Source organism: Ornithodoros turicata, chromosome 5, assembly GCF_037126465.1.
Source record: "Ornithodoros turicata isolate Travis chromosome 5, ASM3712646v1, whole genome shotgun sequence".
Classification (NCBI taxonomy): domain Eukaryota; kingdom Metazoa; phylum Arthropoda; class Arachnida; order Ixodida; family Argasidae; genus Ornithodoros; species Ornithodoros turicata.
Window position 1 is genome coordinate 20,008,544 of NC_088205.1, and position 25,169 is coordinate 20,033,712.

General features: G+C 46.0%; 2 protein-coding genes across 3 annotated transcripts in view; one reads left to right on the top strand and one right to left on the bottom strand.

The window, feature by feature from the left end:
- LOC135394173 (myosin light chain kinase, smooth muscle-like) overlaps positions 1–24,762 on the bottom strand; it is a 49,923-nt gene extending 25,161 nt beyond the window's left edge. Inside the window, exon 1 of one of the 2 annotated variants that reach the window (XM_064624754.1) lies at positions 24,742–24,762. The gene's annotated coding sequence lies outside the window, so the exon portion shown is untranslated. Of the gene's footprint in view, positions 1–22,559; positions 22,714–24,741 lie in introns of those variants that run through there. The other variant, XM_064624753.1, reaches the window with a different exon arrangement.
- On the top strand, positions 5,572–6,094 carry LOC135395623 (THAP domain-containing protein 5-like). The gene is made up of 3 exons (XM_064626721.1): positions 5,572–5,707; positions 5,810–5,973; positions 6,038–6,094. Exons 1-3 carry the CDS (start codon positions 5,572–5,574, stop codon positions 6,092–6,094), a joined length of 357 nt encoding a protein of 118 aa, XP_064482791.1.
- Positions 24,763–25,169: the final 407 nt, after the last annotated feature.

A 25,169-nucleotide genomic window follows, 5' to 3' on the forward strand; every position in this document is an offset into this window, starting at 1 on the left:
TCTGGGAGAACAGCATGCTGTTGCGGCCCGTGGACAACGACCAAGTCTCCAAGATAGGGACACGTGCCACCAGAAGAAGTTGCTTCATTTCAAAGTCCTGGAGTGAAGCCACGGTTTGAGAAGCCCTCCGGGACGTTCCACCATCTCCTCTACAGTATCTTTAAGCGTCATCACCAGAGGGTGCTTTATCTACTCGGTCGCTCGGTTGATTGGCTATTGCCGAGCGACGTGCCTACCGGCGGAATGCTGCCCATATCCTTACTGCGTCTGAGGAAAATATAGGCTTCAAACTTGGATCACTTCCCAGCCTCCATTTCGTCGAAATATGGACGTTTCATCGAACGCTGTTTCATCGAATCGGTGGCCGCCGCTTTTTCTTGCGGCAACATGTGAAATACGTAAACGGCTCTCCTGACCTAGCCTTCACTCTTAAAAATGAACTTCACCGCATAGCACGCTCCTATAGCCAACCGTCATCCCGAATGACATCGTTATCTGCTCTGATTTGTTGAAAACGAGAGGCGTACGCCTTTTTGCGACACTTAAGCAGAAATGTTAATTGCCACAAAAAGGCGTACGCCCCGCGCTCTCCACAAATCAAGAGTGACACAGGTATCATTCTGTACAATGGTTGGCCTGAAGCGTGCTATGTGGTGAAGCTTTGTTTTAAGAGTGTTGGTCAGTCTCCCCAACGTGTGAAATACGTAAAGGGCTATGCTGACCTAACCTTGGTCATGCGTCGATGAAACGGCGTTCGATGAAATGGGCGGACACCTCATTTTATTCCTCGTGGATCGCTGACTACGGTATTGAAAACCCCATGCGAGAGAGTGACGTATAGTTTGACTGCTATTCGATGGAATACATGGCAAGAGCAGATGCCGGATGTTGAGAGTATGCCAGAATTCCCTGTCTGGCAAAAAGAGAAAATATCACTCCCTGCGAGCCAATGTGGGCGCGACCTTGAGAAAAGGACTACCGCGGCAGATGCTGGTGTCTCAGAGTCTGGACCAGTATTGGGGTTTGAGGAAACAAAACGAATTTAAATCAAATTCGCATTCTGCAGAAGACGGTAAATTAAATCCAAATCAAGTCGGGATTTAAATTTATTCGAGTAAAGCAAATCACTTTAAATGTGGGTTTTTAAAAATCAATCACAGATCCAGAAGAGGAACTAACACTGCTGAACAGCTGTGAAATGGTTTCGGAGCCGACCGCAAATTTCGAAGCTCGCATTTTTTAGACAGAATACAGAATTCCTAAAAGTTGCGTAACTAAGAACCACAGACGAAACATGGAAGACATCTACTTCAGTTGGGCTAATTCAGTATATACTGTGTCAAAAAGTAATTAAACTTGATTGCAGGACGAATATTAATGTGTTAGCATTAGCTGTGCATAAGTGGAAAAGCTGTATGTGTGTGTGTGTGTGTGTGTGTGTATGAGATGGTGAAGCCTCAACGAGGCAGAGGTATAAGTGGAGATGTAAAAGAGAGATAAGAGGGCAAATGTAAATGAAGGCAAATAATATGAAATCGAAGTAGTTGAAGGTGATTAAGAGTATGACGTAAGAGTAATTAAAGGTAGTTAATTAAATAAATTCCTTCTTCCGTTGGCTCCGTTCGTACATGAAAGGTAGGTCTCTAAGGGTAAAGGTGGGAGACAAACTTAGTTCTGCCACTTTGTTGACCAGGGGAGTCCCGCAGGGCTCCTGTTTAGGCCCCCTATTATTTAATATTTACGTGGACGATATGAGAAGGGCGGTGACTAAGTCTCTCATGTTCCAATGTGCAGATGATACTTTGATAATATCTATCCATTCCTCTTATCAGGAAGCCTCTGATAATTTACAACGTGATTCATGTTCGGTTATGGATTGGATGCATGATAATTCTTTTACTGTAAACGCCAACAAATCAAAGCTTATTTGTTTTTATAACCCCTTGAAACGGCTTGTTTGTAACCACTCTCTTTATCTTCATGTTTCCGACTGTCATGATTGTGCTTGTATGCCGGTTGATTATGTTACTTCATTTAAGTACTTAGGCATCACCTGTGATAGTAATATGAAGTGGAAATTCACTTCTTTCCTATGTTTTAAAAAAAAATACGTGCAGTTGGATGTATCCTATACAACATCAAATATTTCACTCCTTATTCAATACGAAGAACGGAATCACGATCTTTTTCAACTGCTCTTCTAGTTGGAAAGGCAGAATTGATAAATCGTTAAATTCTGCCTTGAAAAGTGTAACATACACTCTTAAAAATGAACTTCACCGCAAAGCACGCTCCTAGCCAACCATCATCTCGAATGATATCGTTATCTGCCCTGATTTGTTGAAAACAGCAGGCGTACGCCTTTTTTGTGACACTTATGCTGTTCATAATTGTCACAAAAAAGGCGTACGCCTCCCGTTTTCAACAAATCAGGAGAGGCAACGATATCATTCGAGATGATGGTTGGCTAGGAGCGTGCTATGCGGTGAAGTTCATTTTTAAGAGTGTATGCACTACCTATTTCTGTTGATGAAGACCGTACTCTTTTCCAAATTACAAGGATGCCAACATTCGATAATCTCATGTTGGAAACAGTAGTTATAAAGAATTACTGGTCCAATGATTATAAAAGAAGACGTCTATACACGAGGCCCGTTACGAAGCCGGAACCATCCTTCGCGCCCAGAATCATCACTAATCATGGGAAAGGCCAACGAAAATAATATGTACCTAAATTTTTTAACTCTTTGCCTTCTGATGTTCCTTCCCTGACCACGGTCAGAGAAATTAAGATTTTCTTAAGTGACTTGTTGTACTAGTGCTTGTGCCTTACTGAGTGGTGAAGTTTTCTTCTTTTAATTGTTTATATTGTTCAGTCTGTTAATTAGATGGTCACTTTCTAGCCGTCTCGAGCTCACAAGCCCCCTGGGGCTTAGGCCGGACGATATGTACAGTATGCCTTGCACCTTCAGTGAAAATAAATAAATAAATAAAGAATGTTGAGTTGAAAGGTAGTGAATGTAAGATATATGTAATTAGGAGAAAGATTAAATGAAATTCACAATTATCGAAGGTAACCGCAGGTTACCGGAGGTAATTAAATGTAATTAACGTCAATTAAACGAAAATTGAGAGTAATTAAAGCACGTAAACGTAATTAAAGGGAATTCAATGAAATTCAACATTACCTGAGGTACCCTGCGGTTACCTACGGTAATTAAAGGGTAATTGGAAGTAATTGAGGATAATAAAAAGGTTAATTAAATGGACTTACATATAGTAATTGAAAGTGTGGAACCGGAAGTCATGTATAGACCGTCGTTCAATAGACAGTCGCGCAAGCATGCACGTCCCAAGTCCCATTTCGCAGGCCAAATTTTTGAGGTACATGGCGAAATAATAAATTTTATTTGTGTTGATAGCGGTGGCAAACTTGAAAACGTATTTTTGGTCAACGTAGGATTGTCCCTCAATTCTGCTACCAGTATAGCTGGCTTCAAACGAGGCCCGTTTATCGGAGACTGCTGCTGTTAATGCTGTTCTTACCCCTCCCCCCCCCCAACACACACATATACATTGGATGATGATGAGGTGGGCGATTCACCACACGCATAAAACCTCCGGCGCGGACTCGAGTGAATCCAAATACGAATCTATCAGCAAGAAGCCATCCAATCCAAATCCAAATCCTGCTCATAACGGAGCCAATCCAATCTAGATCAAATCTGCCAGCTTCTTTTGTGGATTTAAATCAAATCATACACTCTTAAAAGAGAACTTCACCACGTTCACCAACAATTATGAACGGCATAAGTGTCACAAAAAAGGCGTACGCCTCCCGTTTTCAACAAATCAGGGGAAAGAACCGTGTCATTTGGGATGATGGCTGGCTAGGAGCGTGCTATGAGGTAAAGTTCATTTTTAAGAATGTAGATTTCAAACCCCCAACACTGGTCTGGATGGCGCCTTTCCTCCTGTGAGCGACGCCCTCCCTCTCCTCCGTTTAGAGAGTGAAGTCACGGCGCCGGAGATTCCGTAGCTGCGGAAGCAGAGCTGATCGTTAAAATTAGTGTATGTAATATCCAAGCACCTTTCGGACAAAAAAATTAGCTACGTATAGTGTCGACCGATGCCGCCCATATCTGTTTCATATATGGGATCCCGAATGTCCCCTTATCCCGGATGTTCCTTTCCGGATGCGTCCAGAACAGTGGTCACTAATGACGTTTTTAACCCGTAAAATTCGGTCCCAACTTACAATAAGAGTCCTCATTTTTCTTTTAGGAGACCACCAACCAGAGTCCTCAAGTACAACCCTGCTGTTGATAAGTTTTTGTAAGAGAAAACGCTCATGCAAACACTTAACATAAGCCCAAAATCAGCATCTTGAGCAGGGATCGGAACCGGTATTTTTTTCGGTCCGGTTCGGGTTCAGGTGCAGGCATATTGGTTCGGTTCGGGTTTAGCTCCGCTGAACCGAAATTATCAGCTTGAACCGGTTCAGGTATATCGGTTCGGTTCAGGTTCGGCTCAGGGAGAACCCCCCCCCCCCCTCGCACATACACAGACAAAAAAAAATCTGTCAGCGGTCGGGGCATTTACAGGGATTGGAACAGTTACTTTTTTCGGCCTCGGTTTAACCGGTCCACGGGCAGTAATTTCGCTACATGCAAGCAAGCTTATGCTCACCGTACACGATTGTAAGAGAAAGGCGTGAGATAACCGTTCAGGTAAGCAAAAAAAAAGGTCGGTCAGTAGTACAATTAATTCACCTCTGAACCGATTCCCGAACCGGTAACCGTATCAATTTTTTTCGGTTCAGTTCCGGTTCGGCTCCGGACAAGCAAAAAAATCGTTCGGGTTCGGTTCGGTTCGGGTTCGTCAGAAAATAACGGTTTTTTCCGGTTTTCGGTTCGGGTTCAGTTTCGGTTCCGATCCCTGATCTTGAGACCAAACGCCTCAATCGACCACTTCCGACAGTCAAGTAAAGCTTTGCGTCTCGCCGCGTCCGTTTATGTGTTGTAATATGTTCATAACTCCCCATAGACTCAGAGAAATGTTAGCTACACCAGCTTGCCCACATTTCGTTTCGTTTTTCTACAAACTAAAACGAGTTCATTATCGAAGAGGCCATTTTTATTTTAAAGAACGTTCCCTGGAAGACGAAGACAAAGCTCAGAATGGTGTTATTCTTGGCTACGAGAGCAAGTAAAGCGGGAAGTGCTAAGCTGGACGTACAACCGGGAGAAACCGTCCTAACGGCACTCACAGAGAATTTCGTTGGTAGGAGAAAAAAGGGAGGCTCTCCAACTGGTGGCAGAAACGAGACCAAGCCCCTAAGTACAGAGCACGACCTACTCTATAAGAACACGACCATAGCACTTGCGCCTCTCTCCAGCGCCGGGGAAGATGTTTCTCTTTGTGGCCGCAGCAAGGGCGCGGCGCCACAAGTAACCCCCTCATCAGACGCCGCTTCACGTGTTGATACGTAGTTTTCGTTCCTGATCTGGGTGCCTGTTTCTGCCGTATGAAGTTCTGGTTAACCGCACGTTGTCCATTGAGTGGTTTGTGATGGTGTACTGCACCGTCCCACTCTGCAAGTCGAAGCAAGGAGTGTCGGACTCGAGTATTTCGTACCACGAATACCCGTCGGATGCTGCGTTGCGAGAGAAGTGGCTGCGCAACGTATCGCGTGGACCAGACCCAGGTGACTATAGCTTCCTGTTTTAATGCAAGTTGCCCCAGTCGCATTTCTATATCTACGAAAGAGTCTTGCATAATTTCTGCGTATGGTATTTTCTCCTTGTAGGAACGAATCAGGCGTGGCTGCCGGCGGACCGCTCCAAAGTATGCTCTCGTCATTTCAAACCTGAGGACTTCATCGTCGGCGCGAAGTGCAAGCGGCTGAGGCGTGATGCTGTTCCTACGGTATTTGAGGAGTACCCCACCTATAAACAACCTGAAGCAAAGCCGGTACGACGCGCTTTGGTAAAGCACCCGCTAAAACCCCGAAGCCGAACGGGACCTGTTACGCTAGGCGAAGAAGTCGTACCACCTGCCGACTGTGTTCAGCTCGTGGAATCTTCGAGTCTGAACCCTGGCCCATGTTTAGCAGCCGGAAGCGCGACAGCGAACGGCACAACGGAGTTGGAACCTGTGGAACAGGTAAGACGTGCAATATGATGCAAGAGTTTCTTCAAGTGTGCCCTCAATTGTGCTGTTAATAAATTCTTTTATTATAAATTAATTATATTTATAAAAAGTCCTTTTATTACAGGAACCAAGTGCACTTTCTGTTACTTGTCAAACACAGCTGTCATCAGCAGATATATCTCGCTTGTACACTAGAATAGAAACACTGGAAAGGAAATGCAGACGAGAGAAGGCAAAGCTGAAAACCATGGAGAACCAGCTTAGGTCAGCTTCCGATGATGTTAAGAATGCACAACAGAAGTTGTCAGACTTCAATGTCACTGTTTTGGAGCGGAAGGTAACCTGAAATCTTTATTTGGTTAGGGACCACTAACATATAACCACACTTTTGCACAACTTAAGCTTCAAGAAGAAGACCCCCGTGCGCTGTTCCTGAAAGAGCAGCTGATGGTTCTTGAGAAGACAAAACCACGGTGGACAGAAGAGACGATCCGGCACTCTATTCTATGGCATGTGAGTTGGTGACTGAAGGGGAACTCATTCCCGTGCTGCACGGCCTTTCACAACTACATATCCTGTGTTTCTCTCATTTTTCTTTTCCGACGCAGGCACAGTCACCAGCTGCATATCGTTTCGTCCGCGACACGAAGCTCCTGTCATTGCCTTGCCCAGCGACGTTAAAACGTTATGTTGGACCCTGCACTGCCACAGCAATGTCATCATTGATAGAGCAAAGACTTGCCCAGGAAGCCAGACAACACTGTCCACAGGCTCTCCACGGCTCCTTGGTTATGGACGAAATGTCACTGCAACAGGCAGAGTTCTACCAGCGTCAAGGCGACGTTGTTCATGGATTAGTTGATCTTGGTGGTGAAGAAGGAAGACATGGCCTGGAGGGCAAATTAGCATCTCACCTCCTTTGCTTCGTATTGGTTGGACTCTCAACTTCATATCGGTGAGCTTTCCTGGTAACAATTAGTCATAGAATATGCCACTCTAATTGTTTTGTTACCCTTTCATCACTTTCCTACAGAATACCGGTCAGCTATTATTTCACAAAGGGTTTGACTGGTGAGCAGCTGTTTGAGCTGATCATTAAAGTGATGACAGCTGTCGAGAGGGCTGGCTTTCAAGTGACCAGGCTAGTTGCTGACAACCTTTCAGCCAACTGCAAAGCCTTTGCACGGCTGGCTGGAGGCATGTTATCTCCTGTTGTCAACCATCCCCTGGACGAGCAGTGCCCAAAGCGGCCGCTGTACTTAGCGTTTGACTACTGTCACATCATTAAGAATATTCGCTCACAGGTAGGGAATAGTTACCATATTTACTGCTAGCTGAGCAGATTGGCTAATATTGTTCGCACTCTAGTTCCTGGACAGCCGCCGAACTCTGCAAAACAATGGCGAGTACATCAGCCCGCACTATCTGCGTCGGCTCTACGACATTCAAGAAAAGTTACCCAGCAACTTCAGGCCTGTGTCATTCTTGACCAGGAAGCACATTTTTCCCACGAACTTCGAGAAAATGAACGTCAAGGTAAGGTAGCAACTGAAATGCACTGAGTTGGCAGCCCTTAATTTCTCTGCTTGCTATTTTCAGAGGGCTGTAGAAGTCTTTGCTCCTGAAGTCACAAGTGCCCTTCATTATCTTAAAGGCCATGGGAAAGAGTTGGGGATTCATGGATTTGATGACTGTCTCCCCACTATCCAGTTTATGGAGATGATATACACTTGGTTTACACTTCATAACATCAAGAACAGCACAAGGTACATCTTCACACGGGATGCTGCGCGAATGCCCTTTTACTCAGCTGATGATGAAAGGTGGGCTTACACAAGTCATTATAATACAGGTATTGGGAGCATGAAGCTATTAACTGATATGTAACCTCATTCATAGACTGAAATGGCTGGAGGAAGACTTCCTGGAATACTTTCTCACATGGAAAACAGCAGCACCAGCCAAGCTTGCCTTCCTCTCGGACAATACCTATGATGCCCTCAGAGTTACTACAATGTCAACAGTGATGTGCACACGCCACCTTCTCGATGGAGGATTCCAGTATGTACTGACTGGCAAATTCTCTAGTGATGCTGTTGAGTCATTGTTCTCAACACTACGTCAATTGAACGGTGGTAATGATCGAACGGATGCAAGGGCAGCTGTGGCTGCGTTACGCAGAGTGCTGGTGACAGGGATAATTCAGAGTTCACCAAATGGTAATGTTAAGGGGGAAAAGGCATTCCTCACCAGTGACGGCCAGGCTATGTTCTCCAAAAGGAAGAGGGAGACAGGACAGAACGTTAGTCACCTCTGCGCTCATTTCGGAACCTAATGGCTGCAACAGGATAAAAATATCTGATCTGAAATTGCTATTCAACAGGGAGCGACTACACCTTCTGAAGCAGCTAACAATGTGTCAGTGCCCGACAACTGCAAACAGTACCTGCTGCCTTTGGAAAGTTCTGGTATGCATTATTGTTTCGATATTACGAGCACTCTGTACTAAGCCCAGTTTATTTTCCAGTGACACCAAAGCAGAATCTAAAAAGTGCTACCCTAGCCCTTCTTGGAGGGTACCTCGTTAGGGTGGTAAAAGAAAAGATGCCATGTGATGGATGCCTGCAAGGTCTCCTAAGTGAACGCTCACCGTCTTTGCTGACCGGACTCATCTTTAATCTCGACCGTGGTGGTCTCAGTTATCCAACAGCTGCGTTTGTTGGCTTCATTGTGACCCTTGAAGAGGCTGCTCAGAAGCTGCTTCCCCACCTAATGCAGCACCCACACCCACTGAAGAACTTCTTGAGGTGATATACACTGTTTGTCTGAAATGTCATCTACAATGCCTGCCCCCTTCTGTTCCCAGACTTGTGCTTCCGCACGTCACACAAAATCCTCTGTTCCACTGCGTAAAGGATGGCAGCCACACCACACAGCTGGCAACATTGATTGTGACCAAGTTCATGAGGCCATGTATCTCACATGAGTGCAAAGAAAATACCAAGGAGCAAGCCCCACGACGTGTCATTAAAGAGAAACCATCATCGCGAAAGGTCCTGAAGGTGTCGAGTGTATAGCAACATGATTATAATGAAAAAGCAAAGTAGATGTGAGATTTCTGCTAGCAAAATGAAATAGCTGAAATAGCTAGCAGACAAAATTAAATGGAATAAAAAAGTGTCTGTTCAGTTATGTGTGCTGGGTTCTTTGTATAACTTTGAATTAAAACCTACTAACACTGCATGCTGTGCAGTAGTGACAATCAAATGGCAGCTAATATACCCATTCGCAAAGTCAAGTAACTACGGGTCCACGGATAAATGTTGGAGGCTCGCTGCCATACCGATGGGCACGGACGAGCACGATCGCGCATGGAAATACAGCCGCGTACATCAATTACTACCTCGCTTGTGGCGCTTTATGGCCGTGATGCTTTTACGCCACAAAACACACAATCGCATCAATCACTGATCTCCAGTTCAACTTCGTATTATCATCGGTTGAAGCACTGTGTGAATGTTTTACCAACGATGTTCATCAAAAGGGGCCCCCGGGATACCGTACATCCAATACAAGCACCTTCTCAAGCAAGGCGGCTCTAGGCGCGAGAATTCATGTATTTTGCGTAAGGTAGAACTAACTTGCCTTAAGCATGCACATTACACGTCTATCGCATCAGGATACACGAAAAGAACGCGTAGACATACGCATCAAACAATGCTAATAAACATTGCCGATATTACAGCAGCCGCCTCCCGTTCGCTCGTGGGGTGCGCACGTGGCGCCCCTAGCGAGCATGTTGATCGCAAAACCGGTTTTCCCCGCTTCGGGCCGCGGACGGCGGTCCCATAGGGGGATCGGCGAGTGTCATGGTCGTGTTCTTATAGAGTAGGTCGTGGTACAGAGTGGGTTATTTAATCTTCGGTAATTAGTTATCGGGTAGTTACGCCAATGCAGCCAATGTCCGTGTGGCCGCACCAGCCACCTGCAGAAAGAAAGAATCTGTGCGGCTCCCATAGATTTCTTATATATATAAAAAAGAAAGCATGTATCGCTGAGACGTTGTGTAATGAGAGCAGATTCGTTCTCGTGTGTGCACATAGCGTGGTGGTTGTGGCCCCACTCTGATCAGATGAAGCACCAGTGCAACATAAAAAATAAAATATAAGCATTTTGGCAAAAGGAAAAAAAAAGCTCCACAAGTAGTAATGCCCACATAACCGCCCACAATGTTACAAAGTTTGAAAAGCAAAAGTCTTGACTCAAGCTCTGCTATAAGGTTTTGGGATAATCACCGAGCTGTACCAGACTGTTTAGTGAAGCCAGATGGCGAAACATTGATATGCATAATTCCGTATTCCCAATAGAGAGAGAGGGAGAAAAAAAGAAGAAGAAGAAGGGAATGGGGGGATTTATTGGCAGAAAAAAAAAAGAAAGGGGAAAGGTCAGCCATGCAGCACGCCGGTTTGCTATTCCCTGAAAAAAAAGAAGAAAGCAAAGGAAAACTATAAACGCTTTTGTGACTCTCCACTGGTTAGCTCGCTGCACAGGGCCAAGGAGTGTTGCGAGAGAAACGACTGTCTGTCCGTCCGTGCACCCAAGCTCTGAGAGGTGTTGCCAGAGCACGGCCCGCTGATGGTGGTGACGCTGACAGTGGCGGAGTTGATGAGAGATGTCGTCTTCTACGGCGCAGTAGGGGCAAGTGGGAGATGAGACGCGGCCCATTTTGAACAGGAGTGAACGGGTGAGGGCAACGTTCAGCCGAAGACGATGTAGAAGGGACTCCTCCTCGCGGGTACAGCGGCAGCCGATGACAAACTCCAGTGAGGGGTCGAAGTGGTCGAAGCAGTGAGGGGTCGAAGAAGGGAATGTAAATTGCAGTGATAGTGTAGAACGCGACATACAACCTAAATACTTGCAATAAATTAAAGAAGAATCCGCTGTATTCTCGCTCAAGCCATCAGGTATCCTTGAGTCTAGTGTACCTTCAAGGGGCCCTCTCTTTACGCCATACTCTCGCTCCGCCCTCAGGGATCCCTAGTGCCTAGTGTACTTTCAAGCGGCTCTCTCTTTACGCCGTACTCTCGCTCCGCCCTCAGGAATTCCTAGAGCCTAGAGCTGCCTTCTAGGGGGAGCTCTCTTTCATTCTCGAAGTGTACTCTACCGCAGTGCCTTGTTGTTGTTGTTGTAGTAGGAGAAAAGAGATGTCAGCCTTCCCTTGCCGTTCCCTCCCCTAGTGATCTCCAAAGAGGCCGGACGGTAATGGTAATGGTACTGTGATGTTCCACGTAAGGTTTGTCTGCGCAGTGTGGCGACATGTTGCAGGTGCCACAAGGTAGGACTGCGGATAATTTGGACCACCTGGGGTTCTTTTGACGTGCGCCGGAAATCTCCGACACACGGTGCGGGAAGCAATGTTTACCTCCCCCACATTGCTATCGTCCTCGGCCAGGATAGAACCCGCGACGGTCGAGGCAACATTGTGTGTGTGTGTGTGTGTGTAGCGAATTTGATACAAGGTTAACAGAACACAGGTTGCACGACGGATACAGTCAAATGAAAGAAGCAAAAAGAGAGGGTCCCTAATTGAAGCACACCCTGCTTGGAACTCCTGAGGGCGATCGAGAATACCGCGGTACGTCCCTCCGAACAGCATTCTATTTTAATGATGATGCCAATGGTGCGTCATCTGCCTCACTGCTAGAGGTAGCTTCGTGAAAACATTAAATATTAATGAACCTCACAGAATGGACTGCATTCGTATACATTGTCCGCAAAGGTAAGCAGCACTTTGCGTTGATGAGCTTTGTTTGACCATGAGCTTAGGGGTCGAGAGAGCAGCCGATTTAAGGACACCCTAAAAGCAGTTCCGGAAGGTTGGTAGTTCAAACAATAGGGAAGACAGGGCTCCAGACAGTAAGAGTGGGTAACAGACTGAGCTGTCAGGAGGAATATTGTAGCTGATCGGTCAAAGGGACTTTCTCGTGAGCCTTTAACACGCCCAAAACGTTTTGTTACGAACATCCAGAGGCAGTATATCCAGTAGACACCCCCACGGAATTGCAGCGTCCCCGTAGGGCCCACTGAGATGAACGAACGCTGCATTCTGATAAGGCATATCACTCCTCAACCCATTGGTGAAAGACCAGGAATATAGCTGGCCGGGCCTCACGACGAGCACCTGCCCTGGCAGAATCTTCTTCTTCCCGTGCTGTTTTTCGTTTGCGGGACATTCTCTGCATCGGTCTCTACTGGCAACAGAAGACTTTTGTTGTGACGCCTTTAGACTCCCTCCCTGGCCTGAAACAATAGCCGTGCACGGTGCAGTCGTTGGCAGAGACACTAAGCTGGTTCTCAATGCGGACGCCGGTGATTCTTTTTGCCTGTTTGCTTATGGATAACGTGTTAGCACCGCGCAGCAACTAGTTACGTGTGCACTCTAAAAACAGAGCTTCACCGCATTGCACGCTCCTAGCCAACCACCATCCCAGATGACATCGTTCTCACCCCTGATGTGTTAAAACGGGAGGCGTACGCCTTTTTGTGACATTTATACAGTTATGTAATTTTCACAAAAAGGCGTACGTCCCACGCTTCTTGGTTGGCCTTCGGCGTGCTATGAAGTTCTGTTTAAGAGTGTAGGCTCTAGAGATCCCTGAGGGCGGAGCGGGAGTACGACGTAAAGAGATGTCCCCTTGAAGGCACACCTAAACTGTTAAAACATAACTTCGCCATATAGCACCCTCCTAGCCAACCACCATTACGAACGACATCATTAAGTGCCCTCATTTGTTGAAAATGGCAGGGGGCGCCTATCTGGGACATATTAATCACATGTCCCAGATAGGCGCCTCCCCGTGGTTTGAACAAATCAGGACACAGAATGATATCGTTCGTAATGGTGGTTGGCCAGGAGCGTGCTATGTGAAGTTATGTTTTAACAGTGTAGGCGCTAGGAATTCCTAAGGGCGGAGCGAGAGTACAACGGGGGGCAGGGGGTGCGGTATCGTTCTCTGCAATGTTCAAGTTCAAGATCAAGCGTTTTTTTTTTATTTTCTCAGCTTGCACAGGATTAATGTCGTACAGATTTAAACAGAGTAATTAGTCTACATTAAACGGCACGAGCTAAAACAATCAAAGGCCATAAACGTAAACAACAACAAAAACAACAACAACAAAACAGAAAAAGGTTGATGTTCACCGTGTTGTGTGGTGAAGTTCTGTTTTAAGAGCGTGGTGTGCAGAGGAGGGAAAGAACTGCGGGTATAGTATGTCCGTCCTGGGCCTATATCTTGGTAAGGCTCCCAAGAAAACCCGAGGCAACACAGCATGCGAAGGGAGACCGGTACTTTTCAAGGATCGTTACCGACGAGTGGATGCTGCCGCCGGTGACGAATGAGTCCGCCACTTTACGCGGCTCCCCTGTTTTTGAAAAGTAAAGCAACCCAAACAAAAAGCTTAAATTCCCATTTAAAGGGATGGTCTCGTACCCCCTGCCCCTCTCATAAAGTGTATCATTCGATTGCCCTTTGTTGAAAATGGAATACCGCAAATTTGCCCGACAAAGCACGTCACGGTTATTAAATAACCGAATTAAATTGATAAAGATTGCAGACCATGACGCGGTCTCTGTTGGCAACAACTCGAACTGCTACGTCGCCCTGCGGGAAAGTCCGTGACAGAATACAGACGTCGTCTGCTTTTGCGCGAGCCACTGCACCTGCGTGAGCAGACGACTTTCAGAAGTGACTGGGGTCCGCGACAACTCTTGTACATGTTCTTTCAGTTCTCGGGCGAAAAACGCACATTCTAAGAAGTGGCCCACATGGTGGTTTAGAACAACTAGGTTAACCTTCAGAGACAAGTTAAAAGTCGCAGAACAATTCCCACTCACAATCACATATCTGAAGTCGCAGCCATCTGCGCGCCCGGTCGCATTACAGCTCCGACCAAAAATATGTTACGCGCGCTTCCATTACACTCCCCGTTGCACACTGATCGTGTTTCGAAATAAAGTGTCGCTGACGACGTACATGGAGAAGGAGTGCATGTTTATTTAAAAAAACGCATTAAATACTCGGGGAAAGAAAACACGTGACTTAGCTTCTGCGTATCCGATTATGTGCCACATTATCGGAGACCCAACAATCAATGCACGGGCTACATTCTCCGCTCGCGGAGATATATGTCTGAGTTAGAGTCAACTCTAGTCTGAGTGTCCCCATTTTGAGAGCAAGGGGATTATTCAACGCAAGGTCCTTCTGCAGGTTCCGATTGCCATGGCAACTGCGACGTACCCGCAGGGCGACGTCATGCGTGACGTTGCATGAGAGTGAAGCGCATGTTTCGTCGTCTGCTATTACGGCACGTTTCGACAAATTCCTCGAAAACGACTTGGTTATTCTGAATGAAACTTTGACGGTTGTATGTGTACAGTACTCGTGAAGATAGTAGTGGCAAAGTTTCGGAATCGCCCCGGCTGTACGAGACCGTCCCTTTAAGCTTTTTGTAGCTTTTTAAGCACACACGGTTGAACAGAATATTTGTCCTTCCCGCGAAAACGGAAGAAAGCGCGAGTTAACCGACATCCACTCTCGGATGCCGTCTGCTAACGTCCGTCCCCGTTTAATTTTGCAGCGGTAACTGGAAATCGCTGTGCGGGGGTGATGTGGGGATTCGAGCGGTCCGCCTGCCTTCTGTCTCCTTCTTCTACCTGTTGACTGTCGGTTTCGGTGATGCAAAACAAGTTACAATAATCTAATAAAGCTAATAAAAGCAGTTTTGACACACTCAGACGTGGGTACGTTGTCTTGGAAAATGTCCCGATTTTTCGGCGTTTCCTGTCCCGCTTTTGTCCTGATTTTAGTAATATTTTTGTCCCGCTAATCACAACTCTATACATCACAACTCACTTCACAGATCGCAAGGCAGTACTTGTCACTCAAAAGTATTTGTGCGTATATGAGCGTCATATATAAAAGTGTCAACATCCACACACAACAGCTACTGTTGAAATTCGAGTTACTCAATCGTAACCGTCCTGTATATATATATATATATATATTTACTCACATTCCTCTCTCTCCGTACTACACTTAACCATTTATACTTACTGGCTGTTAAAAGTTAGATCATCAGCGCTCGTCACCTTCGGTTGGTATCATTAAATATTTCCCGAGTGAGCGAAGTCACAGACTTTCAAACCAGCTCAATATTGTTTTTGCGCAACGTAAGCCAAACCCGGACAAGCGAACTGAATCCAAACGCAGGAAGGAAGCTCCCGGTACTATTTTAGACCATGAAAATTCTCCAGAGCATTCTTCGCGACTCCACGAAGCAATGTGCTAGGGGATTCTCCTTTCCGACAGCATGAAATTAAGGCAGTACTTGGCGTACCTAAATATCTGACTGGGACAAATCCGAATGGCAACTCGCAGTTGAGGTGATCCTCGCAGTTGACGAGATCGCGTGTATTTTCATCATCTTGAGGTTTATGATACCTTGTATACGTATAACGGGAATCCTGACCAGCAATCCTGAAGCTTCCTTCCACGTTGAAAGGTGGCTACAAATGACGGACCCAAAACCCAGGACAAACATCACGGACTCGAACAGTGCAGTCTCCAGCATGACGTTGGTGGTATTTCAACTGAGCATCAGCGTATAACACAGGAAGCGTCGGTCGAGGGATTCCATCCAGCGAGGTACATGACTATTCGTGCGGCTTCGAAACATGGCCGGTACAGCCATGCAGATAGGATGCATAAGCGGTACCCGCGCAGGATTCTATCTATAACCCGGGGAGAATTTATTTATTCCCGATCGCAAAAGGACGACACTCTCCTGTGTAAACACTCGAGAAAAGAGTTTATGGAACGGGAACTCCGACAAGCTCCGTATGCATGCTTTCTGCGGCGACGGCATCTGTTTGATAGACGTCGGCTGTTGTTTCCTCAGCGATAAGTGTTGCCCCGCTTTCACAATCCGACGATGCGGATCAATTGGTAACGTTTGTTCTTCCATAAAAAAAAAAATTCAAAAACACCGTGGATAGAGCAGGAAAAATTCGATCAGGATGGAGCAGCCAACGGTCAAAAACCACAACAAAACTCCTCCACCCTCACATGGACGGTATTCGCACGCGGCATTTTGTTTAAAAATCCCTCTTATTAAAATATGTTATTGCGACTGGTGGTGTTCCTACTGTCGTCACTTGACAATTTCCCGGGTTCATGAGTCTCGTTACCCACAATTTTGTTTTGTTAGAGCCACTCCCAAGTTGGCTGAGCCCATAACGCTCTAGGATGGTAAATTGCCAGTTCCACTTACTAGCAGGGTAAAAGTTGCTTGGACATGTCGCCCACCGCGAGGGACGTTAACTACAGTGGCGCTCGTTAAAGGACCATTGAAAGCACTCTCCATGTTTTCGCTGCGGAGAACAATGCGACAAATAACGCATGCTCCTGCCCAATAACAACGATCGTATAGCTCACCTCTACGCTCGAGACTTCAACTAAATCGAAGTGAATGTTGACGTCATTTCGTGACGTAACGTGTACCCCAGAAGTAGCGTCACACCGTGTTGTGTATAACAATGGGGAATAAGGCTTCGTGGATGCTCGCTATGCTTACGTGACACTGATCTTATTATGTGATGTCAGGAGATTGAACTTCCAAATGATGGCGCACTGCTTTGAAAATTCAATAGCGCGCTGACAAGGCACCGAAAGTATGTTTTCTATGGTGGGCTCCTCGATGAATGAAGTAGGCTTTCAACCAAGGCTGTCATTTTAAAATTAGAGAGAAACATATTAAAAGGGAACCAATAATCTTATCTGGGACATATCTATATGTACAATATCGGGCTGCTGGAACACAAAAGGGAAACAAAGCACCCATGGGAACGTATCAGCAACCGCCGCACGCATACACGCGCGCGCACAGAAAAAAAGAAGATATTATGAAAACGAATATCAAAGCACTTACATATTTTTTTAAGTAAACGAAGAAAATATTGTCGAAGTAGCAGACACTTTTGGAAGGAATACAACATGAGGCTCACACTCCCGTTGGCGAGAAAGCAAAACAAACGACAATCACATAACACAACAGTCTTGTCATAACAGCAGCGTTCGTACAGTTAGCTCTGACTCTTTATTGGCAGTGGCTCTAAATCTTGCCTCCTACCATTTCCTGCATCCTACGCGCAGAGCCCGGGAAAGAAGCATTCTTACTTGGCGTGGCTCAGAATAGGCTTGGGACGGCTGGTCCAGATTCTTCCTGTTATTTCATCAATGCACTTCGTAACCTGCTGGTTGGCTCGCTTTTATTGCTCGGAGGACGGTGGCGTTTATTTGTGTTACAGGACAGTTCTCCAGTGAAAAATAGGACGGTTTCCTATCTCGCTCGCTGTGTACCGTTCAATACTGCAGAAGCGCTTTTTTTTTTCTCGTGTGGAACTATTTCTCGCCGGCCCCCGAATACATTTTTGACATGACACGACACACTTTCGATGGTAAGTGCCAGAGATAAGCATGGCTTTCTTTTTTTTTTATACTGTTTTTAGTATTGTATAACAGATACAAATAAAGGTGCTTCCCATGGTGTACCAATTACTACTTCACTAACGACTCACTAAAACTCTTTAAAAGAAGGTTTTAGTACGTCGTACGCTATCGCCTTTGCATACGTAAGGGATAGCGTTGATGGTTTTGTACTACGTACTAGGGTTATACTATGTACTAATATATGTACTATGTACTACGATGTACTAAAACTCTCTAATACGATGTCGGAAATTCATTCTACGGAACAAGCAAGCGCTAAACTGCTACGCTTTCACTGTATATTCACAAACACTCCCAGCTGTGTTTCGTCAAGTTTTTCCGCGAGGTATCCAAGTATATGCAATACACAATAATACAGATGGATACTATACAGGGCTGGCACTCCGCCTTGTGACGCCCAGTAGCCAGATCTGTGACGTCACAACTCGCTTCGAGCGCCAGGAATAGTGACACTCCTCAATGGGAAGCGGAATCTATTTTCTTCTTGTTCGTTCCTTTCAATGGATGGTTTCACGAAGTAAACTGCTTTCAGTGCTGCATTTCAGGGTCGTAATCAGTCCTGGCTATTAGCTAAGCTACAAGTTGGCTTTCAGCGTGCCATGTGGTGAAGTTCTGTTTTAAGAGCGTATAGGATTCCATTGGATGTACTCGTGTTGTCTCTCAATATACTTGATGTCGGCTCAGGACGCACATTCTCCAGGGCGTCAGTCGTGACGTTGCCCACATCTGTGAGGCCGACAACGGCGTGCCCTTTCACCATCATCACCACCACCGCCACTTGAGAATGGTGTGTCTTCTACAGGACCATGTCAGCAAGTTCGCAAACTTTTTGAAATATTTCGTACGCGAAATTTTGAGATTCAAGAGCCGATCGCACGAAGTGGACGAACCTGATTTTTCATTGACTGAATTCAAAGCAGTAACGCACCGCGTCAAATCGTCGCCTGGGTTTTCCTCAGACGCCTCAGACGCTTTCAGACATATGTCGGCACAGTTCCTTTAGAAGTCGGCCCAGAACGCACATTCCCCCAGGGCGTGAGTCGTGACGTTGCCCACATACGTGAGGCCGACAACGGCAAGCTTTATCACCACCACCACCCCCACCACCACCACCACCAAATCGTCGCCATCATCGTCGTCGTCACGTCGTCACGTCGCATCGCATGCGTGTTGTTCGAAAGCATTTCTAGTCCTCTCCATGTCAGTATGTCGTGCAGAGGTGACTAAGGCGAGGAAAGATGCCTCTATGAAACTCTGACCTGTCATCCTTTCCAGCGGCGTAGCCAGTAAAATATTTCAGGAGGGGTTCTATGGGGACTTTACATGGGAGAGGAGGGTTTCCTATCGTTTCCCTCTCCCGAATGTACTACCAAATGTACCATCTCGGGGTGAGGCAGGGACTTGAACACCCAGAACCTCCCCCCCCCCCCTTATCCTTTCGTCCAGTTTGCTTGACAAGTTGGCCTGGAGAGGTTTTTGGATCGAATAAAGGGCTGGTCCTTCCCCGTAGAAGGTGCATCGCAGCTCAATACTTTCTAACACCACTATTCAGCCAGCAAAGCAGTAGAGGAACATAGTTATGCAAGTACTCCCGTGGGCCCTGACCCTGAACTTGTCGAAACTGCTCCCGCGCTAAGGCCGATCGCGACGAACGAAATCTCGGCCTACCAAAGCGGACTTCGAGAGAGCCCGTACGACACCGTCAGAAAAGTGGACATCCAGTGGAAGAAGTTTGAAAGCGGGATATATTCAACACAGACTGTTCCTCTACCGCCACCGTCAGTCATGTGCTGTTGCTATTGTTCTTCCATGTCTCCGGTACCAGCCCTCGGTACGCAACTGCTTGTCTGCTCTCTTTCACTTTTGTTGACCGTGACTGGTTGACATTTTGCGTTCGCACGCGGGCCACGCCAGAAACTCACCCATGGGGAACATTTTAAATCTAGAAACCACCATTGGCCTCATGGTCCCGATATTATCGTATGGACTGTGAGATAGGAAAGCAAGACATCGCTGGACTTTCAGCATTCGCTGGGCAGAGTTCCTTCTAACAGAAACGGGCGTGGATAGTTGCAAACAGCAGCGCTGGTCTTTAGTCGGAAAAACAGCTCTTCCGTGATCGCTCAAGCAAGTTTCTGGGTGTCATTCCAGCTTGTCCTCGAAGTCGCTCTTCTTGCCATATACGTCTCTGTATAACCTGCCCATGTTGCATGGGGATTACACAGGTGCAAGAATTCTTGCTTCTGTCTGGGCGTCCTGTGGAAACCACGGAAACACGTTTGGTGATACCTCAAGTATGTCAAATTCATCAAATAGTGGCAAGAATTTGACGATGGAAGCAAAGTAATGTGGAAAAATGTACGAAGGAAGCGAAGCGTTCCCACGAAACCTCCGTGCCAGCTGCCATCGCTCTCCCTTTGGACAACAGTTCTCAAGCAGCTGGCATGACGCATAGTAGTCTTCACTGATGGATCCGTGTCACATGGATACCGTCTCTCACTGCATCGTACATGATCAACGTCGGCAGAGCTCTATGCCATCTTGTTGCTTCTGCGACAAATATGCATAGAGATCGGACGAGGTGCCTGATATTCTCCACAGGGCATATTTTACAGGACTTACATGCTCGTTCGAGTGAATCTTGATTAGTGCAGGCAATTTGTCACTTGGTATTGATATGTTTACTGACACCAAGCATCTGACACGAAACACATTCGAAACCTATAGATAGGGCTATACAGAATAAGAGAAGCATTTCCTCCGAACGAAACTCTCGATGCAAAAATATTCCAGAAGCCAGGAGAGGTCATGATGAGAAAACAACGAAGTTGCACACCGGCTTGACACAACAAATAACAATTTAATGCAGACGTTTCGTCTCCCATGCGGGGGACATCATCAGTGAAAGCAGAATGAGAGACAACCGCAATGTGTAATACCAATGTGTGTAATACTAATCGCGGCCCCCTCCCCCAAGTGTTCGCCGACCTGGTTAAGTAATCCGCTGGTTGCGGTCGTCTCTCAGTCTGCTTTCACTGATGATGTTCCCCGCATGGAACCCCGCACGAAACGTCTGCATTAAATTGTTATTTGTTGTGTCAAGCCGGTGTGCAACTTGGCTGTTTCCTCGAGAAGAAATGGTTTACTGTCGTGGCTGCAGGAAGTTGTCGGCTACAACCTTTATCCCAATCTCGCAAAATGGCAACTCTGCAAACAAGTTGGCAGGCAGCGGCTACAGCGTCCGGGCGGTGAGTTCAACGTACTGACTATAGGTCCTAAAGCTCTTCCGAAAGCAGGATGTTGAAAACTTGAGCACGTAACTACAGGACTCTGTTTCATTTTCCAGTTTGTAATGTAGAATATGTCCTCTACATCGAAATTCTTCCCGCATGGCTGCGTCACTAAACCTTCTGGTCTGGAAGGAAAAACTAGCTCCACCTTCGCAGCACTGGCGCCACCTGATTAAGATTACGAAAACAACGATTCACGACTCAATAAAAGTCACTTCAGCTTGCTTATCCGTCACGCTTCGTATGGGTTGAGTCTGTTTTTTTCGTTCGGGCAAGACCGAAACACTAAATATTACAAAATAATTATAAATAAGAAACACATAAACATTCTGCACTGCGTGTAGTACGTGGCGCTTTGCTACGTTTTATTTTATTTGTATTAACTTTTTGTATACGGAACGTTCTTGATGTATCAACAAACATAGCATGCACCTTTGGTGTTTCGCCTTTCATAAATCATTTAGCCTTCGAGAGTTCTGGTTTTGAAGCTATTTCCCGACAGACAAACGCAGTTTTTATTCATTATTTTTTATTCGACAAAAACGAAACTTGTAACCTGGGAAACTTTTTACGTGATTCTTCAGCAAACCATGTATAACTGAGGAACGTTTCGATGTCTGCGGTACTGCTAGTATGTTTTCACAGTGCAAACAGAAAAGCATTTCAAGTATTTCATTTCAGATATTTTCACACATTTCACAAACCTGAATTATTATTGAAGTCACCGCCATCTGAGGCCAAGAAATTTTGTGACTAATGAAGCGATGCCAAATCTAAAACGCATACCACGGGTTTTCAGAAAGCGTAGAAACATAAACCCTGTAGAGGTCGTTTCACTGCTGAACATACAAGCACGCAGAAAAGCTGAACGTGGAGACCACTCGTGAAGACATCAAGCTATTCTTCTTGCGTTATCTCCAGGTGTATTTAAACCATCAACGGTCATGTTTTTACATCAGGTGAATGAGCTGTTTGCCAAACAGGAAATTTAGCTGGTATTGTTAGAATTTGAAATTGCTGAGAGGCATGAACACATTATTATGAAACTGTGATCGAACTTCTCAATGTTGTGCGGTAAGAGCTACACTGGTATCAGCCGCGATGCCCCCACAAAACAAGCAGATCGTCTGAGATAATTCATATTAACACATGCCAGGCTTCTTACGGCAGCGTTCTACATACCACATGTTAACGTGGAATGCTTTCTTAAATTAATTATCAGCTTCGTAAATAAACCAGCAGCAGCATGTTTCCCAGAGTTCCTTTTGTGCTTCACTATTATTGTCATAAAATAACGTAGAAATTAGACCATGTTCACAAGCCCTGCAACCTGATGCACCAAAATACAGCCTTTCTTTTCTTTTTTACTAAATATTCGCCGCAAGCGAAAGCAGAACTAAATTTAGAGCAACTTCTGCACACACTTCTCAACGAGTTATTCGAACTTCCCAAACTGACAGAAAGAGAGGGGGAGAGGGAAGTGCTCCAGATTCAAAAGACCTTCAGAGGTCACGGCTGGGAAAACGACAACACGGTCCGGGACATTTACCTGATATTAGGTGACCACTGGCGATTATAAAGAAGGCACAACACTCACACCTTTGGCCGGGACCAAGTATCCAGTTTTTGAAACCACTCCACTGGTTGAGGACAGTCGAATTGGCAGACAACACGAGATGGCAGTATCGTCCGCGATCCTCTAGTACGCGCAGTTGACGAGGGAGGGCGCACTCCTGGCTCTCTCTATCTTCGTCGTCTGCCTCGCTTTCGCTGCGCCCGTTTCGGCTTTAGCTGAACGCTTGTCATTTTGTTTGACCCGGGTTCGAATCCGGGCGCCGGCTGTGCTGTCTGGGTATTTCCCCAGGGATTTCCTCAGATGCTTTCAGACAAATGTCGGCACAGTGCCCCTGGATGCCGCCACAGGAACGCAAGATCTCCCCCCCCCCCCTCCCTGCCCTCTGCGATAGTGGTGACGTTGCCCGCCTAGCAGTTCCATCAACACCATCCCCGTTTGTCATATAAGGGAAGATGATACAAATAAAGATGAAAATATTGGTGCACGTATCTATTGGGCGTATCCAGAGTTGTGCCTAACTCGTTACAAGTAACTCGTTACTTGGTAACGGTTACTTTTTTTGGTAACGAAGTAACGATTCAGTTACTTTTTAAAAAGTGGTAATAGTAACGGAATCAGTTACAAAAATTGGTAACTCGTTACTGACGTTACTCGTTCCTTTTCTTCAGCGCGGGGGAGCACATTTCGGCACTCCGTGTGGCGCAATGCGTGGACCTGCGTGACCCACGGCCACGTGTAACCCAAAGTATTATTGCAGTCCCTCGTTGGATGTGTTGTTTACGTGCTGAATCGTCTTAAACGAAGGCCCTTGTCTTTTCTCTTGTTTCCGTAATTTCCGACCATCACTCCTTCCCAAGGATGGGTACCAATTGTGCTATGGCTATAAAAAACGCGTTTCGACTTCTAGCCTTTTCTTGTCTTTGCTAAGCTTCTGAGAGCCCTAAATTATGACGCAGCCCCTCGTCTGTTTTTGGGAACCGTTGGTGATCGGTGGCACGGAAACCGATGTCTTTTCTTGTGTTTTCATAACCTCCGATCACCCCCACTTCGGCAGCAGATGTCATCACACGAAAGAGAACGAAGATCACTGATGTAAATTTCGAGTATCAGCTTCTTGTGAAGTGCAATTTCTCATTAATAATGAGTTGAAGGCAAGTGACGGCATGTTTGTTGGCTCCTTTAACTATGCGGCGGTAACGAAAACGTAACTCGTTACCTGTGAGTAGCGAGAACTCGTTACTTTTGTATGTTGGTAACGAGTAACGTATTTAGTTACTTTTTTCTGAAGTAACGGGTAACGGTATTTAGTTCCTATTTTTTGGTAACGGGCACAAGTCTGGGCGTATCCCACATATATTGTGGTGGGCAATAATGCTATTTTTTGCATTATAATACGAGTACCTAATACTGCACAAAAACACGTAATTTTAATACTAATACAATAATACTTCTGAAGCAGTCCAGTATAATACATTATGGTAATACAATGAACACATAACTTTTTGGAAAAGCTCCGGGTGCGCATCATTTATTTGCACAATTTACAGTGCCTGTTGTATGAAACGATAGATACATTACTGGCTATATTTGACTTTAATAACAACATTTTCTCAAGAATTGAATCTTCGAGTGCTCGCCTGTTTGGTGGAAGCAAAGAACGTCTTGTGCCATATGTGACATGGCTTACGGTTAGGATTGTCGCTTTCGACGCCGAGACAAGGAGGTGACGAGGGTTCGAATCCCGACACTGGCTGTGTTGTCTGAGGTTTTCCCTGGGTTTTCCGAAAACTTTCCAGACGCATGTCGCCGCAGTTCCCCCTGACCTGGCCCAGGACACATACTAACCCCCCCCCCCTCCCCCCTGTCTGCCACTCCTTCCCGCTGTGCACATCTGTCTGTCCACATCTGTACGCCGTTCGTAGCCACAGTTTCGCTAACACGGAATAAAAAAAAGAAAAGAAAAGACATTCAGCCTTGCACGTCGGGCACCGGTACTTCATGAACCACTACGAAAATTTACCCTTCAGAATGGTGGGACTTTCCATGGTGGAAGTGACAGCAAAAATGATGTATTCCCCTTCCCTGAGCAGGTCATGCATGGCAAGTTTGAGAGGTTCACAAAAGATGTATGCAAGACCCCTGACGAGATACTTACTTTGTTATGCATGATAAACGAGTGCAACGAAGACAGGACAACACGACACAGAAGAAGCACTCACTTCCAACTGACGTTTAATTCCAACTCAACGCCCACTCATACAGACCGCGCATATCTTGTACATTCAAACAGGACTAGTACACATTCCTTTTGAGTGATAGCAATCGACTCGTTGCTGATGCAGTTATCTGTTGTTCTGATAAGAGAGGCTTCAACAACTTCCCTCCGGATCGTATCTTTTGATTTATACAACACTTGAGACAATTTTCCAAGACAGGGTGGAAGCCACACACCGAAACATGTTCTTTGAGGGTGACCGGCAAGCTAGCCTCTCAGAAACTTTCGTGCTCTTTGAGTCGTGCTCTTTGAGTCGTCCCTTATCAGGGACACCAATTTGTGGTTAGACTTGAACACAACTTTGATTC

Bases quoted from the DNA above. Each gene is read 5' to 3' on its own strand.
- LOC135395623 (XM_064626721.1), top strand. From the start codon at position 5,572: ATGGTGTACTGCACCGTCCCACTCTGCAAGTCGAAGCAAGGAGTGTCG. The intron at 5,708-5,809 runs GTGACTATAGCT...TTCTCCTTGTAG, and splicing joins ATCGCGTGGACCAGACCCAG to GAACGAATCAGGCGTGGCTG. The intron at 5,974-6,037 runs GTACGACGCGCT...CTGTTACGCTAG, and splicing joins AACAACCTGAAGCAAAGCCG to GCGAAGAAGTCGTACCACCT.